Source organism: Berghia stephanieae, chromosome 7, assembly GCF_034508935.2.
Source record: "Berghia stephanieae isolate SIO BIC M18660-M18661 chromosome 7, UCSD_Bste_1.3, whole genome shotgun sequence".
Classification (NCBI taxonomy): Eukaryota; Metazoa; Mollusca; class Gastropoda; order Nudibranchia; family Aeolidiidae; genus Berghia; species Berghia stephanieae.
The window spans coordinates 33,357,795-33,375,753 of NC_088366.1; the positions used below are offsets into that span (position 1 = coordinate 33,357,795).

A 17,959-nucleotide genomic window follows, 5' to 3' on the forward strand; every position below is an offset into this window, starting at 1 on the left:
GGTGGTTGTAAAAGTAGTGGTGGTAGGGATGTTGATGTAATGGTTGTGTTGAGTCTTTTTAAAAGGCAGAATTGTGATGGTGATGGGAGGATATAAACCACCATTTGGGCGGAAATCTGCCTTTAGGCGGAAGATTCTCAGCCCTGGATTTACAATAGTTTATTGGTATCAGTATCACACAAGTTCATTCATTCGTCTACAGAATCACTATAAGTCACACACATAAATATCTTGTTCAAATTTCACATAGAATCACTATAAGCAGAATGAAAAAGATTGATATTTATATGCCATTTGAAGACTGGCAGACTTTCACATTGTCAGGTTTTTGATAGTAAAGAATTCCCTACAATATAACAAATAATAGAATAGCCTTACAAAATAACACGTTAACACATAATTAGACACAAGTATAATAGTAGATTTTTAATTAAGTAAAGTTAGGCTATGGGCATGTTCATTTTTCATCCTCTCTTGTTTGGTTGCTCAATTTAAGATTAATTGTTCTTAACTTATTTGCTGAGGTCTGGGGGAAGGATGTCTTTTGCTTGCTCAGTTCGTGGATAGTTTCTTGATCATTCTTTAATTGGGCCCAAGCGTCCTTTGTTTAGTGAGTAACCAGATTTTAATTTGTGGGTAACCTGTTGGTCATTAGTGGGTATCCCGATTTGTGAATATATAGGAGCAAAACTTTGACTGGTTGCAAAATTCTGATGTTCTTCTCAGAGTAGTGATATTGAAAGGATTTCAATTATGAACCCCTGACAACACCACTGATCTCATTTTAATAATATTAATACTAATAATATTAATAATAGTTAGTGGGATGGGGAAAGATAATTAAGCAAATAAGAGCATAAATACATAATATCACTATAGCACATAATGTAATTCATGTAAATGTAATTCATTCATTTGAAAGGCATACATACATAAACAATTATATATACATACTAGTAAAAAGCCCGTAATTTCGCGGGGAAAGAACTTTTTTCATTCGATACTGTACTCACCATCATTTAATGAGGGCAGATTGGTAAACAACGTTGTCTGTGTAATTTGGTATATCTTCGGTTGATTTTTCTGTGAGGCCCAACATGAAGTGTAAGCCACTATAGCCTCTGACCCGTGACACAGCAACATACAGTTGTCCGTGTGTGAATACCGGTTGTGGTAAGAAAATCCCCACCTTCCTTAATGTCTGCCCCTGAGACTTGTTAATTGTCATTGCATATGACAATTTTACCGGAAACTGTCTTCTATTTATAATAAATGGTAAGCCTGAATCAGTTGTTGTTGTCAGATTGATTCTAGGGATAAACACTATGCGCCAGCTCTACTACCGGTAATTATCTTGGCTTCTAATACTTTTTAACCTAATTTGATTATTAACAAACGGGTGCCATTTAGGAGGCCTGATTTAGGATTTATATTTCTAAGCAGCATGACTGACGTGTTGGCTTTCAAATGTAATGCATGTGGAGGAAGTCCGGGAGGTGTAAGTTCGTTCAAGAATTCAATCGGGTATAAGTTGATGTCAGAGTCACTTTGAATGGAATCAGCACTGCGGTAAATTTGTTCAGTTGATGAGGTCAACCTGGACAGAACGGCTGCATTTATTTTGTCAACATTTTCATGGGTTGTAGTCAAAATTGCTCTCTCTGATAGATAACGTTCATCCGCAAAGTTCAGATTCAAATCATTGTATACAGCATTTATCAAGCATTCTGGGTCATTTTCAGGAAGGCATAGCGCTGTAGGTAATTTAACAGAAGACTTTCCTATTTCGCTGAAATCCGGCTCTGTACCATTTCCGATGCGGAGAAGCCAATTTGCAAAACAGTTATTGTCATCAGTAACCCTCATGTTCTTGTTCATGTGAAAAATGGTGACAAAATTCCAAATAATTGACTTGTTAAGTGTGACACTTAATATATAGGCTTCACTTCCTTTGTTAACAACATGTAGAATTTGCCGAAAATCTCATGCAAGTACAACCACTTTGCCCCCAAAAGGTTTTGAACTGCCTGTTATGTAACAAAATGTCCTGCTCACACATTCAAACACACGCCTGTCCATCATAGGTGCTTCATCCCAAATTATGAGAGAACTACTCTTCAGTAACTTAGCTGTGTCTGATTGGCGACTGATGCTACAGGTGCTGTTATCCGTTATTGGAATTGGAATTTTGAACGTTGAATGTGCTGTTCTACCACCGTGCTGACAAAAGATCAAAGGTGAAAATACAAATTTAAAGAATACTGGGGATGTAGGAGCTTTCGGAATGTCTCCCCTTTACTTAACTTATGGAAAAACAAACACCCTAGCACCTTTAATAACACTTATGACTAACCTCTCAAGCTAACCCTATTAGAAAAAAACAGCTCTCGGACTGCTTTGCACTACCTTTCAATACTTAACAAATCACAATGGCGGCCGAAAATCAAAACAATGGTCAAATTAGGAAATTTTAAACTTTCACAAATCTATCAAGGTTTGTTCTAGAGTTTTTAAAATACTTCTATATGACAAACTGAATAAATAAATGCCTGACAAAGTATCAACGGTGAAAATACAAATTTAAAGAATACTGGGGATGTAAGAGCTTTCGGAATGTCTCCCCTTTACTTAACTTATGGAAAAACAAACACCCTAGCACCTTTAATAACACTTATGACTAACCTCTCGAGCTAACCCTAATAGTAATAAAAGAATCAAAATGGCGACTGAAATACCTTCATGTGATCAAGTGAATAATATCACTATGAATGCCACGATTTGCTGAAAAATGCCAACACACACACACACACACTCACACATGTATACATCACACACAACACACACACAAACATACACACACACACACACACTCAAACATATCATAACAAAACTGATCACCGCTAAATCAACAACACAACGGAAATAATAATAATACTTGATGTCATAAATAGATGACGCAAATTGACAACTTTTTACAGTGTCAAAATTAGTTGATTTTGGGAGCCAAGTGTCGTCGGTACATATTTTATGACATTATCTGTTTGACTCAACGAACTTTCAAACTGACTTTAAATTATAAAAGGAAATCAAGTTATCTGTTTATCTATCTGTAAAAAATACATTTCTAATTTTCAAATCTTTCAGTAGAGTTGTGCGCCGTATCAATTTTTTTATTGACTCAAATAAGCACAATGTTCTCCACAATGCTATATTTTTTAAAGAAAGGATATAGATATAGAGAGTGAATAAAATATTTTCATTTACAATGACATGAATCCATTTCTATTATTATAGTCAGATTTTTAATAAGTGGCGCATGTTTTTCTTCTTTTTCTCATCTGTCCCTCAAAGCACAGCTGCAAAAGTTTGTATGCCATGAACTTCTGAATCATTTTGTCTTAATCAAAAAATATTTTTTTCATTAATTGTAAAACAATAGGAAAGGATTTTGCTTATAACAGCTATATTAAAATCGAAGACTAGTAAGGATCGTGACTCATAGATGATTTACATTATCAAAATTATGACTTTTCCAATTATCCATTTTGAAGGAATTCGTTAAAATGGAAAGTTTGGTAAATTGAAACTTAAACGATATGCATACAGTTTCTGGTTATGAAGGAATGAATGGAAATCCTTAACTATCAATACACATTACAAATGAAAGTGAACATTACGCATTTTCAACATAATTTTGATTGCAAAATTTACAGAAATAGCTTGTGTTTATGCCAGGGAGGATGACAAAAATTTAATGTTAACTGGTCAAAATTAGAAATCCATCAATTTATGATACATTGTTTCCGCAAATATGTACATGTGTTCAGCAATAACAACAACTACAGCAACACCACCACCAACAACAAAGACATAATGGACACATCAATCATCACATTCGAATGACGAGGATGAGGAAAAGGAGAAATGAAACGACAATGGAAAGATTCCAAGGCATCGCTCTATCCAATGAAATGCAATCTTCCTCCAGTTTACAAAGGTTGGAGCATGCCTTTTCACAATCTTCCCTTGTTCTATCATTTATTGCCTAGTCAATGTGAGTAAATTTATTGGTGTTCCTCCTCTCAATCTTTCCCTTTACTTGGGTCCAAATGAGCTTGATTGGATTGTGCTCACGGTGATATGGGGGAAGTCGTGCAATCTTGTGTCAAAACACACTGATTAGACAGTCTGCTTTGAAAATTGTTTCTGGTTTGTTTCTTTTCAGTAGGACTATAGTTGGGCCTTTGATAAAGAGGCAGAGTATGTAGTGCTGTCTGATTGGAGCCATGAAATCATATCAGTTTTTATAGTTGCCGAAGTTGGAGCATTGAGGTGGTCATGGGCCACCGAACTGTAGTGTTGCCCAATGCAACACGGCTGGGTACTTCAAAGAAAGGCAGCAAACGGTTCTTTAGCCAGTCTTCAAAAACCTCTGCATTGACCTTCCAGATGATACCGAGAAGAATAAATGGCATGGCATCCTTCTAAATATCCAGTATCTTCACCACCTACAAGAATAACAATGATCCTCAGTCCAGAACCCAAGGGTCTTTTTCTGTCCAAATTATCAGACGTCCATTCCTTTGTCGGATGTATGTTGACAGTCACGCAGCTCCATACATCTTTGGATGATATCCATATCAAAGTTGTCTTGGTCCTTTTCCTATCACGTCATTCCACACTGGTGATCTCTCCGTCGCATTTCGATAACCATCTTCTCGGGGTTGATGGTGAAATTCCAATTCCATAGCCGTCCTCTTTAATGTCTTATCGATAGATACAAGTCGATCTTTTCGCAGTTTAATGAGTGTCGTATCGTATCGTATAATTAAAAAGTGTATGTTTTAAAAGCCTTTAAATGCTCTGTGACACGTTCGTGCACAGATATAATTTTTCAAAGTTTTAATATGACAATATTGAGTATATTATAATCAGTATTTCATATGATTTAAAGCTAGAGATTTAATATATATAATTACAACATGATGTAGATAATAAGCAACAAATCATACTTTCAAAATTTAAGGCAAACTACATTAGTTGTATGTTTATAGCAGTCAAAGCGAATTGTTTTAATTTGGAAACAAGTATGATGTGAACTCATAGTCACTAGCTGGAACTACATTTTTTAGGAAAACGATGAATTCATCACATACTTTGTGGTGCGTAACTTTAGAAAAGTTGTGTCTACTTACACTCCAGTCGAAACACTGTATTAAAAATTATTCACTCCACCTACTAGTTTAGCATTAATTAATCATAACACAATTAAAGTCCACAGCTGTCAGATTGATTTAGTAATCCGTACCCTCATTCACACAGGATATCCCCCTAAATATGATATCAAGTATTGATCACAATAGCATCTAGTTCTTCAGTGATTAAATGAGATAAAGAACAAGATGGTTTCACGAATCTCTGTTTTATCCCAAAGGAGTTGAGTCTGCAGCAGAGACTAATTAGGTTCCTGGATTTTTTATACTTAGATTTTTACTGGTCATTTAGCTGGATCCAATCACATTCTCGAGTTTTAGACATGAGGTTGACTGGGCAATTCAAGATATTCACTGAGTCATTATGCGTAATCTTAGGTAGAATTGGATACTTCTATTGCCATCATAAACTTAGGAGCATGGGCAGTGTTAGTCCTTTGATCTCGGTGGCTTCGATGGCGGAAATAAATCACGCAGGCACCTGCATAGTTTTTCATCTCTCAGCTTGTCACAAATGTTATAAAATCATAAGGTCGACTTTCTTGTAATTTAGGCAGGGTTGTAAAATTATGTAGGTTATGAAGGTATGTATGATTTTGAAATCACTACAAACATGCTAACATTGGTCAAATTTGTAAAAGACAATTCACCTCACCACTGAGTCACTGAAGACACTGGGACAGGAGTCATATGACAGTCGCAAACTGTATTTGTCTGTCAACAAACATCAATCACAACTGCCCAGATTGAAATGTGTAGGATTACTATCCAGACACACAACAAATTGAATTGCAGTCTTACCTAAGTAACAATGAAGTTGATTTATTGATCAAAACAATCTTTATTTTTTAATATAAAAAATGGTTTGCCTGACCAAAGACTTGAGCTTATATGACAATGCCATGCCATATTATATATTGTAGTGGTGGTAGGGATGATGATGTGGAGGTGGTGGTAGTAATGGTGGTAAGAATGATGACATTTGTGGTAGTATTGGTGGTTGGGATGATGATGATGTGGGAGTTGTGGTAGTATTGATGCTGGGATGATGTGGTAGTTTTGGTGATGGGGATCATGACGTTGTGGTGGTAGTGATTGTAATTATGGTGGTAGAGATGGTGATTTGATAGATTTAGTGGTATTGATTCTGGGGATGATAATGATGATGATGATGTCACATTAGTGGTTCATAATTGCATAAACTTTTAAAAACCAGAAGTGGTAATATAATGGTCCTTTTTTATTTTCAGAACAAAAAGTAAACTTCCGTATTTTCCGAGACAGCCTTTATTTTTGTCAAATTTCCGAGACAGCTCCAAAAATTTTGAAATGTTAGGCATGCCTGCTTTTGATCATAACCAAAGCTACAGTAAATCAAAAGTACAACACACACAATTTATCAAATCAATATCAAAATTTAATTTTCAACTTAGTTATGCAGACCTGCCACATGTAACATACTAAAATTATATACAGTCCACTCCATTTGTAGCTACGTCGGTTTTAGGAAAATGGGAGTCCCGATAACTCGGGTCGAAAACTTGCTTCAGACGCAAAGTGACCAAGATCAATCTTAGGTGCAATTGATATTATTTTCTGACTCCCTTTTCCAACATGCAGTGACTGGGTAGCTGGGTATCTTAGATCTGGTGGAAAGTACTTTGCAATAGATTAGCATTCTATCCAAAGGGTAGCAAGCAATTGTTATTGTCCTATTGTTGCTATCTGAAACTCTAGCTGCATTGCCTAATTGCTCTGAATGACTACTTTTAGTTTTAGGGAATGAGACCCTAAGAGGAAAAAAAAAAAACCCCAAAAAAACAAAACTGTGCCAACCAGATTGTCGCTTTAGAATTTATGTAGTGTTTTTCAATTCGGTCATATATCAATTTCCAACTAAAATAAAAAATATTTTTACCAATTTTCATTTAAAATTTCTGATTTAAAAATCAACATCTGAAGGGAAAAATTTGAAATTGGCCATTTTATTTAATTAAAAAAATCTTTTTATACAGATTAAATATGAATATGCGTAATTCAGAAATTACTACAGTTGAACTCGGAAATAGCGAGTTCGACGGGTCCACTCCTGATTACTCGCTATTCCCGAGTTGCCAGGAAAGGTCACTCAGCCGTACAAAAATATGGAAAGACAATGTGTGTGTGTGTGTGTGTGTGAAGTGAGGCATGTTGACATGTTGGCTGCCAGTGCTTACCTCGCGCGTCGCGTGTCACCACATTGGGTGAATAATTGATCCCCACACGCACACAAACACACACACCCAACCCCCACCCAAATTTGTTTCGCCTACTATGTACTCTAGACTAGGCTACTATGTAATATTACTCGTAACGAAAAATAAGAAAAGAAAAGAAGCTAGGCTAAAAATATTTAAATCGCTCTTGTCTGGTGTTTTGCTTTACTTCGTTCGAAGTCCTAGGCTGGGGCAGGAAATGCTCGTTATTTCCGAGTTGACCTCTTTTTCATACTCGCTACTTGCATGCTAATTTTATTGACTCAAATAAGAGAAAAAAAGGGGGATTTACATAGCTGCCAACCCGGTAATTCAATTAGGAGGGAGATTTGGAACAAAAATCAGGGAGATTACATTTTTACTGACCTGAAGTGAAGACGCGCTGCTAGTTCTTCAAAAGTCACATGATTACTCCTCGTGATGCACAACAATGAAATTTGTCGTTTAGACATTTTAAAAATCAACAAAGTATTTAAGCAGTATAAAAGGCAAATACAAATTACTCCCAATTAGAAAGAAACCGTCCTCAGCAATTTGAAAATTGATGAAGACTTAAGGCAGGGCATAAGCAAAAGCAAATTATTCTCAATTGAAAATATCGATACCACAATATATTCTTTTACAATCCTATATAATCTATTGCCACATTACTGGTATCGATTCTGTTGCTTTCATAGCATCGACCAGCCAAAAAAAAAGTTGACAATTGATTGTCTAGAGAACCAGCAACTCATCACACTCAATATTCAAATTGATAAATTTTCGGGAGATTTCTGGAGATACTAAAAAACTGCGGGAGAGCGGGAGATCGGTGATAAATACGGGAGACTCCCGCAATTTGCGGGAGGGTTGGCAGCTATGGATTTAGATTTTACTCGCTATTTCCGAGTTCTCGCTATTTCCGAGTACGTTACTTTCATGTTCTACTGTACTAGTATTAAGCAGACCTCGTTTCAAACAATTTTGGTAGTTATGAATTTTAATAAAAATGAAATTTAAAAAAGAAATTCCCAAAGAAATTAGGATGCCCTGCCCTCTCCCATACAAATTACAAAAACAACAAAAAAAGAAAAAGTAGATACCTGTTTTCAGCCTCTTTGAGTCACTTGTTTCTGCCATTTCCACCAAGTTACTGCATAAGAATGAAATGAGTGGAGTCCATACAAATAAAATGGCTTAGATGACAACCTATTTAGAGGAAAAAAGATAAAATTTACATGCATTTAGCTTTTCTATGACAAAAAAATAATAATTTTCTATCAACAGGTCTAAAATTATATATACATAACTATGTACAATATTCCCTAGTCCGATCACAAGTTAACTGATGATGATGATGATGATGATGATGATGATGATGATGGTGATGACAAGAAAAACAATCACAGTAGTCTCTGTTTATAAGCAATTAGGTCTTAAGAAAAGATATGGCTAATAGCTTGGGATGTAAAACAGAAATTCATTACATACAAATGTGAAAAAGCAACTTTACACTTGTTTTGAATCAGTTCATTTGTGTTTTAAGAAGTGAAATTGGACTAAAGTCATATCAAAGAATCGAGCAATATCTTAAATATATGTGAGCCAAATTTCAGGGATGATGATGCTGGTGTGGTGGTTGAAGTAGAGATTGTAGGGATGGTGATGTGCTGCTGGATGTTGTTGTGGTGGTAGGGATGATGATGTGATAGTGGTTGTAGTAGGGATGGTGATGAGGTTGTAGTTGTGGTGGTAGTGATGATAATGTGGTGGTCGTTGTACTGGTGGTGGTACTAATGATAATGATGATGATGATGATGATGATGATGATGTGGTGACCTCACAAAATTCAAGGAGTTTTCTCCTAAACTGATTTCAAGGAGTTTTTCTCAGTAATATCAAAATCAAGTTGTAAAGGTGTCCTTGATTTTAAGGAGGCCAAAGGGACCCTGAATTTCATAAAATCTAAATATAGATGCACCGGGATGAATAAAAATGTCAGAAGTTTTGGAATATTTGTCTAAAAATAAAAATGTTAAATATCACAGCATTTTTTTTTCATAAATATTAAAAATGTTTGAGTCATATAAAACACCAAAGTATCATTAGTTGATTGATATAAAAATCTAATTGGAAATACACCAAGAGCACAGTGAAAAGATTCAATTTAATGGCAGCACAAAACACAACGCCAGCCTGCTAGGTGTGTTACACATATTTATATTAAATTGATCAGTATATGGTGGACTAAGAACAATGTTTACAACAACTAGTTTCTTAATTTGATATTTACAAAAAAAAAACAATGGAGCAACTCAAATGCCCTCCTATCCAATCCTGTTCAATGTTTGTGTTGTGCAATGCAAGCGAGAATTCACAGTGTAAAACGCGTAGCCTTGTGAAGAATATTGGAATAAAAATTGTTCCAACTATTGGGTGCCTCTGAGGTGTAATGGTGGCATGTTTGACTGGTAATCAGAAGGTCTGAGGTTTGTTCCTCAGTCGAGGCAGACTGATTTTTTGGGATGATTTTTTCTTCTTCTATTTTTCTTTCTTGTTTTATGTGGCACCTTTTACTTTTATACACATTTGTTCAGATCTTTATCTTACAACGATCCCTGCTACCTAGTTTCTTAATTTGGCAAGTAATTATGGAACAGTTTGGTGTGAATCATACGTTACTATCAGATCATTTTGATGGTTTCTGTAAAGGCAAACTGACTAAAAAAGCTCTGAATCTTATTTGCCCTGTATGTAAATCTTTTGAATCAAAAGAAATTATGATATTATTCTTTGTATATCTATTTTATTTTTGTAACTTTTAAGCAATGATAACAAAAATTTCTGTGAGCGTGCTCATAAAGGGGTAAATTTGTTTGGTAAAAATTCTGCCCGAGCATGCTTTGCCAGATCGTGCTTCTATATGGATGGAACCACTGTACTGCTGATTAGCTGAATAGCTACCAACACAAATTACCACTGGGCTTTGTTCAGATTATTTGGCTTTTTTCCATAACTAATGACTAATTAAGCATTTTGTATAAAATATACTGGACCAGAATACCAAAAAAGGAAGCGGGAATAATGTCTGACCCTGTGGAAATCAAGCGGGGTGTCCGACAAGGTTGTATCCTCTCACTGTGCCTTTTCAACTTATATACAGAATTTATATTCAGAGAACTAGAGATGACGCATGGCCCATAGGAAAGTTGTGACTGGAAATTGCCGGTAGCATTTTGGGGGGTTCAATTAAAGATGCATAACTTCGTTATAAAGAGGAATATCGCAGATATTTTGGTATCATTATTTTCATCTTTCAATTTCCTTTTAAATGGTGCCAATTAAGGAAAAATCCATTAATTATTCCAGAAGTTATATGAAGTTAAAATTTGGCAATTTTCAAATGCATTTATTTTTTTATTTAACGCGTGTGTTTTTAAAATAAAAACGCTTGTTTTTAGAATAACATCTAAACTTTATTCATGCAGGCCTGTAAATGGTTGGTGAAAAAATTGTCGGAACTTTTTGAACACGCGAAAATAGATACAACAGGACAAAAATATGGACACAACACAGATATGACACGTCAATTGACTAGTCAAATCATGTCACTTTCCCCTACTTATTTATAATGAGGTCCTTATTTTATGGTATCAAAAAAAAAAATCCCAATTATTTGAGGTCCCAGGTCTGAGTTAGTTGTAAAATGAAAGGAAGAAAACAATTCCTACCCTTTTGAAGGATGTGTATCTAGACGTCTAGTGCTCGAAACTGGAAGCTGCGTATCTTCGTTCCTGTTTGTGTTAAATGTTTATGCTGATTCTTTCGTTTATTTGGATTAATTCTTATAGAAGAAGAAGAAGAAGAAGAAGAAGAAGAAGAAGAAGAAGAAGAAGAAGAAGAAGAAGAAGAGGTGGTGCAGTGGTGTGAGAGCTTTCGGAGAAGAATATATATTTCGAAGAAAAATAATTATTTAGCATTATTTTTTTTCCGTCTCACATTGTGACGGAACCAAAGAAATATAGAGACTGAGAATTAAGAACCGGAGATATGCATGTGTGTTGGTAGCAAAATAGAGAGAAACCTTCCGGTCCGGTTCGACACACTTCGGTGTGTACGTTATTTACTGACTAGGTGTGTGTGTGTGTGTGAAGACGACTCGCGCGAACTTCGCGACCTCTCTCTCGCTGGCTGTGGCACAGTAGCCAAGCAGTGAATACATAAACATCTAGCGGAGCGTGAAGGTGGCATGATAATATTATAGCTGACTGGTAGACGGCATGTTTTGTCTCTTTGGTAAGACAAATAAAAAGTTTTTTAGTTTTGATTTTTTAAGCCGGCATTTGAAACGGAATAAAATCTAATTTTTTCGAGGAACGAAATAAAAGTCTTTTATTTTCTTTTTTATTCGTTCTGTTCTTTGGCGTTACGAATTTTATTTTTACTATTATCTTTTTTTTTTTTTTTAGCACTTATAGAGCAAAATCGTACTGTTGGAAATCCGACAATAGACTGAAGATTTACAGGCCTGTTCATGCCAAATTTCAGTTCTATATCTATGCGCAGACACTTTTTAACTCTGCGCCGAAATGCCATGTTTACATTATCTTCTCATCGTGGCTGCCCGACGATATCGATATTCATATCAGTATTTTAAATTTAGTTATGTATTATTTTAAGTTTAGTCCATAATATTTTCAGTACTATTATTTACTATGTTTTTATTTTGAATACATACTTTCCAACTTTATTTATGGGCATTTCATAGTTTTTGTTTTAAAAGTTTGTATATTTCTTTTCTTTGTGAAATCCGATATTAATAATATCGATATTTTAAAAATACCAATTGTTTAATTTTACTTTATTTTGCCATCAAGTCATCAAGTTTCTTTCCCATATGCTTAGATATATTTGTTTTCATTTGTATCCATATTCTAAAGGCCTTAGCCTTAATAATTATTATGGTAAGAAGTTCTATCAGTTATACATTTTTACACCCCCACACATTGAGAGAGAGAGAGAGAGAGAGGGGGGGGGGGGGAAATAAAATATTTATTAATTGTCAGTTCAAATGATGTAATAGCAATAAACCAAAGTGGTTCAGCAGAATTTTTAAAGTATTAAAAGCCAGAACTTTCCTTCTAATTAAAATAGGGAATCCGTTTCAATTTATTTGAAAATTTTCAATCTACCATTTTATTTATATGAAATTAAATTGCCAGAAGTAGAAATAATTTATGTCATTACGTAACATGTTTATATCTTTTCATTTAAATACTCTCAAACCCTTTTTTATTCCCTATGTATTAAATCAAAGAGGGGAATTATTTGCAACTGTTTTAGTGAGATATTGGGGATAAATCCAAAAGTGATATAGCAAATTGTTTCCTACGTCTAGCCGAGTTTTTAGTTATGTAACATTTGCATCATATTATGTAATAATGTGTTAATTTGAAATGTTTATCTTCCTCTTTATTAATGTAAAGGAAAAGGCTATTCGGACCCGAGTCTGAATTGCTTCCCGTGGCAATTCGGACTCGAGTCTGCATTGCTTCTCGTGGCCATTCGGACCCCGAGTCTGAATTGCCTCCCATGGCAATTCGGACCCCGAGTGTGAAGTGCCTCCTGTGACAATTCGGTCTTCGTAAACACACACACACACACACGAGTATCTCTCAGTCATTAAAAACAGAATAATCACACACACACACTCTTCCCCCCCCCCCCCCCCCAACAACCATTTCCACAACCTAAGAGCCGGCGGCTTTTTCTCTTTGATCTCGTATCACCATGTTCTCCCCTGCGTCCAGTGCCTCGGTCGTTTGTGGGTTGTGGAGATGTTAATGGTTACCCCCATCGTCTACTTCAGAAGTCGCTGGTTACTCCCCAATCCCATTACCAGTTGATCATTAATTTTCTCTCCGTATTCAACCAGTGCTTATTTTATTAATAGGCACCTTGTCCAGTATTATCTAATAATATTAGTATTAGACGGTACTCTGCACCTACCCCAGTGCGGGGCTCTATTGCATGGTTTGCCGCCAAGAATCGTCTCTATTTATTATATATTTGAGCCAAGGTCAAAAGGTGCCAATTTTTTTCCTCAAAATAAAAGTGACATAATAGTCCATTCACGTTTCTATATAAGTAGCAAAAACTCTGTACTTCATGAATCAAAGGCCCTTTAGATAACTTTAAGGTCTAACGCAGCATAATATCGTCAACAATACCTATAGGTTGTCGGTGTCACCTGTGACCGGTGACACCAAAATGAGACAAAAAACTCTATAACCAAATGATTTTTGTTGAGTATCAAACTTTATTTAGTAAGTTATAGACAAAAAGACACAATAAACAACAATCATAGTACAATAATATTACCAACTATTGGAGAAAATGTTTCTTTTTGGTGTCATCGGTCACAAGCAACATAGAATGCAAATATATTATTTCATAAAAATGTTTGTACATTAACAAAAACAACAATATTGCATATGTTTATTACCAGCAATGTTCAGAAAGTTTTGGAATAAAATGTTGGGAAATAATGTGACCAAAGCATATCTTATTTAGCCGCATTGTGTCACTTGTGACATTAGACCGATGACACCATTACTTATGTCACAAGCAATACCAAATTGCAATTTCGACAATATATCATTAATTTCAGTCAAACCAGTGTAATAACCATAGTTAAATATGAAATTTAATAATATTTCAGAAACCAAAGACTTCAAAAATAGAAATATACATGGAAATTAGAGCATCTGAATGTGACTTGTGACATAAGACCAGTGACACCATTACTTATGTCACAAGCAACACCAAATCACACTTTCGTCCATAATATATCATTATTTTCAGTCAAAAAAGCACAATAACCTACTCTAAAATGAAATTCAATAATATTTTAAGAAACTAAATACTTTCAAATTGGAAATATACTTAGAAATTAGTAATACCATTGTTGCTATTACTTTGGTCAAAATCGGCACTAGAACGCAATTTTGCCTCAATAAATCAAGAATAGCAACTGAACACATGTAATATAGCCTGTTAAAATGTAATTCAATGACATTTCAAGCTTTGAAGAACATGAAAACAGAAATACATTAGAAACTTCAAACTTAAGTGTCACCTGTGACATTTTAACCAATGACACCAATGGTCCCAAAAAGTACCAGAAGTCACACAAACACTAGATAAATATCAGCCATGGTAATGAATTCATGTAACCATACGGTAACCATCACCCTACTGCTCAAATCTGCTAGTTTGTAGTAATTTAGTGTGTTAATAGTAAATCAAATCAAATTTCTTGAAAACCCTTCTTTTATCTGGATTCGTCAAAAGCTTGAGTTTTGTCTTTTTCTTGATTGATACAACCCTGAAACATAAAAAAATAGAATTACAAGGAAATAATTAGTGTCAAAATCACAGTCTTGTGTGAGAGGTCATAATATCATATTTGTAAATAGAATAACAGCTGAAAACATAATTTTTTGGTGGCACTTTGTAATATCCAATATCAAGTGTTGCTTGTGACAATGTAAAATAGCGATGACACCAAAGTTCAACTTACCTTTTCTGCCTGGAGCCACGCTGGAAAGGCAAATGAAAGTGCTGCACTTCAAAGACTGGTAAGAAGGGTGGATCAAAATTGCGAATCGCCATTTAACGAAACAAACTTCCACGTGTTCACGCATGCCGTGTTGCTTGTGACAAATGACACCAAAACCAATAAGCCTCAATATCGGCAAAACGGTATACATTTACTCCAAGATTTGAGTTCAGATAGTAAATCTATGATTTTTTTCTCATAATAACACATTTTATAAACATTAAACATGAGCTTTAAAGTTTCGTGTCGAGTCTTAGTATTGTGCTGTGTTTGATGACACCGAAGGTCACAAGCAACACCAACTTTTTAAGAACTCTATATGAAACTTAATCAGATATGTAATATACTGCAATTGCGTTTAAAAGTAAATTTTGACTTTATACTATTAGTCAAATTTCAATCAAGGGGGTAAAACATCACATTTAATTTCTACATGATTTCTAAAAAGGTGATGCGTTGACCTCGTTTTAAGCACATGCCAAACAGCATTCAAATTTCACTTTCAAGTTGTTTTTTCATATTCTATTGAACAGAGTATGTTGAGCTATCTCATTTTATCTCTTCTTCATATTACCAATTGATTACAAGCATTAACCCAATGAAAACAGCCCATAATTAAGTAAAAATCAAATTTTCTTAACACTGGTATCAGGCGGGCACCTTTTGACCTTGGCTCATTTAGAAATAAAACAGCATTTGTTAATTTAAAAAGAATTAAGATACTGCCTTTTGTCAAAGCCCAACCCATACTGCCTTTTAAATAAAACACTCAAAGCCCAAAGTCATATTATTTCCCTTTCCCCCCACTTTTTCGCGGCCGCAAATGGCAAAATATATATGTAGATATGTCATGCATGTATATTTTGCAACATGCTCATGGCAAATCAAATAAATCTTCCAACACAAAGACACTCCTTTATCTATGCGAGGGCAAATTGATTAACGTTAACAACAGCGACTACAATTGTAATCTCCCAAAGCCCACGAATATTTAGATTGTTTTTGTTTTTTAAGTCGCTTGCAACACATTTAGGTCATATCAGCGCCAGTAAAAAGGGAGAAATTGGATAGTAAAAAGTTCTAGAATTACAATTAAAAAGTACCCAAGAAAAAGTAAGACAAAGGGGAATAATAGATCACCGCTTTTGAAGGTTAGTCATGTTCGGGAGTTCTAAAACGTGACTTGCTCGCTCACTCGCCCTCCTACTGACTGACAACTTACAACTGAGAACGAGCACCTTCCCCCCACCCTACCACGCTTCACTTTCGACCCATCGTCCAGTTCCGACACTTCCTGTTATTGCGCAGGCGCATTGTGGCAAGAGTCCGAATTGCCACGAGAAGCAATTCAGACTCGGGTCCGAATTGCCACTTCGTAATGTAAATGCATTGTCCTCGATAAGATGAACATTTTGGTATACAATATATGATAAGTACTGTTTAAACCATTTTTATTAACATCACGCGATTTCGATCACAACTTTGCAATGGTAATTTTGGGGTAAAAATCGGTCTGAAATTTCAGACTTTGAACTGCCGTAACTACATTTCTAATCAAGATAGAAACAAAATTCAAACTGTTTTGTAATCTGTGTTGCCAGCTCTTTCATATGACATTGGCTTCAAGTGTGTGAGTTACATTTAGAATTCGTAGTGTTTTTATGCACCTCCGTTGACGGTGTATCTTAACGGATCGTTTTAATACACCTCCGTCAGGCATGCGCATCCCACCCAATTTCATCAGTGATATTGTGTTTCTGTATTTGGACATGGCAAAAGTTATAATGTGACATCTGTTGGATGTTTTTGTTAATAAATTTATATAAAAATAATAATAATCTAAAAAATCGAAATATAAAACCAGAAAATAGAAGTTGCATTGAAGGTAAAATAATGTTTTAGAAAGACCTTATTAAATGTGATGAACAGTCAGGTGGCTCCTTAGCGCAGTGGACAAGCTGTCAGACTCTAACCTTGAAAGTACTGGGTTCGTTTCCCATTGTAGTGCTTTATTGAGAAAGACATCATTTTTTTTTTTTGTTGTCTTTCTTTTTCTTTTTTTTTGTTTTTCAAAAACTTTTTATCATGTTTTTAAAAAACTTCGATTATAATTTTACGAAATTATTTATTTATTTGAGATCATTACTTGTGTGCCATGTTACTTTTTACTTAAGATTTTTAAAATTATTGTTATTATTCTTTAATTTATTATTTATTATCATTGTATAAACATACATCAGTAATCACCAAGCAGCGTGCTATAGGCTATAGGTACTACAATCTAAAATTATTTAAACCTCATGGACGTATGCTGCAACATTTTCATTAATTTACCATCACCGCCAATGGAGGTGCATAAAAACGGTGCGTTTTTGTACACCTCCAACGGGGGTGCATAAAAACGCCACCTTTACTTTAGAATTTTTATTAAACTCCCTAATCACAGCGCGCTGCTATGACCTTACATTTGTTGCAAGCGCCATGAAACCCTTAAAAACAAACAAATACTTTCTCTTTCATGAACGAATTATGGGTTTTTCGGAAAATTAATCGCAACTTTTTGAAATTTTTTTGCAAATTGTTTGCAAATTTTGCTGTTTTTAGCTTGCACAATTTTCTGGGATTTTTTTTTTGTGTGCAAAAAACCGCCATGTCAGTATTATCATTTGCAACATTCCTAAGAATGTTTTCGTGTTGAGAAGCAATGTAAGTTCTATTATTGTTGTGAGTTTGTGAAACCACTCAACAACTGACCTGATACTGATAGCTGATCACCCAGCGTTGAGTGAGTTGCAAGGATTGTCATCCGTCCGTTCAAATAAAATTAAAAGTGAAAGTAAGATTTTCCAAAATCCACGTCAGTTTCTTTTGTGCTTTCTTTCAGTAGAAAC

At 35.0% G+C, this 17,959-nt stretch overlaps 1 protein-coding gene and 1 long non-coding RNA gene across 3 annotated transcripts in view; one reads left to right on the forward strand and one right to left on the reverse strand.

Annotated features, from left to right (window-relative positions):
* Positions 1–17,925, reverse strand: part of LOC144977115 (ribonuclease P protein subunit p29-like) — a 38,418-nt gene extending 20,493 nt beyond the window's left edge. The window contains exons 1-2 of the mRNA XM_078921942.1: positions 17,823–17,925; positions 8,551–8,656 (exon numbers count right to left, since the gene is read on the reverse strand). Coding sequence (XP_078778068.1) covers positions 8,551–8,587 — 37 coding nt within the window. The 5' untranslated portion in view covers positions 8,588–8,656; positions 17,823–17,925. The remainder of the gene's footprint in view (positions 1–8,550; positions 8,657–17,822) is intronic.
* Positions 1–17,959, forward strand: part of LOC144977116 (uncharacterized) — a 56,156-nt gene that overhangs the window by 11,002 nt on the left and 27,195 nt on the right. The gene's annotated exons all lie outside the window — the stretch shown is intronic.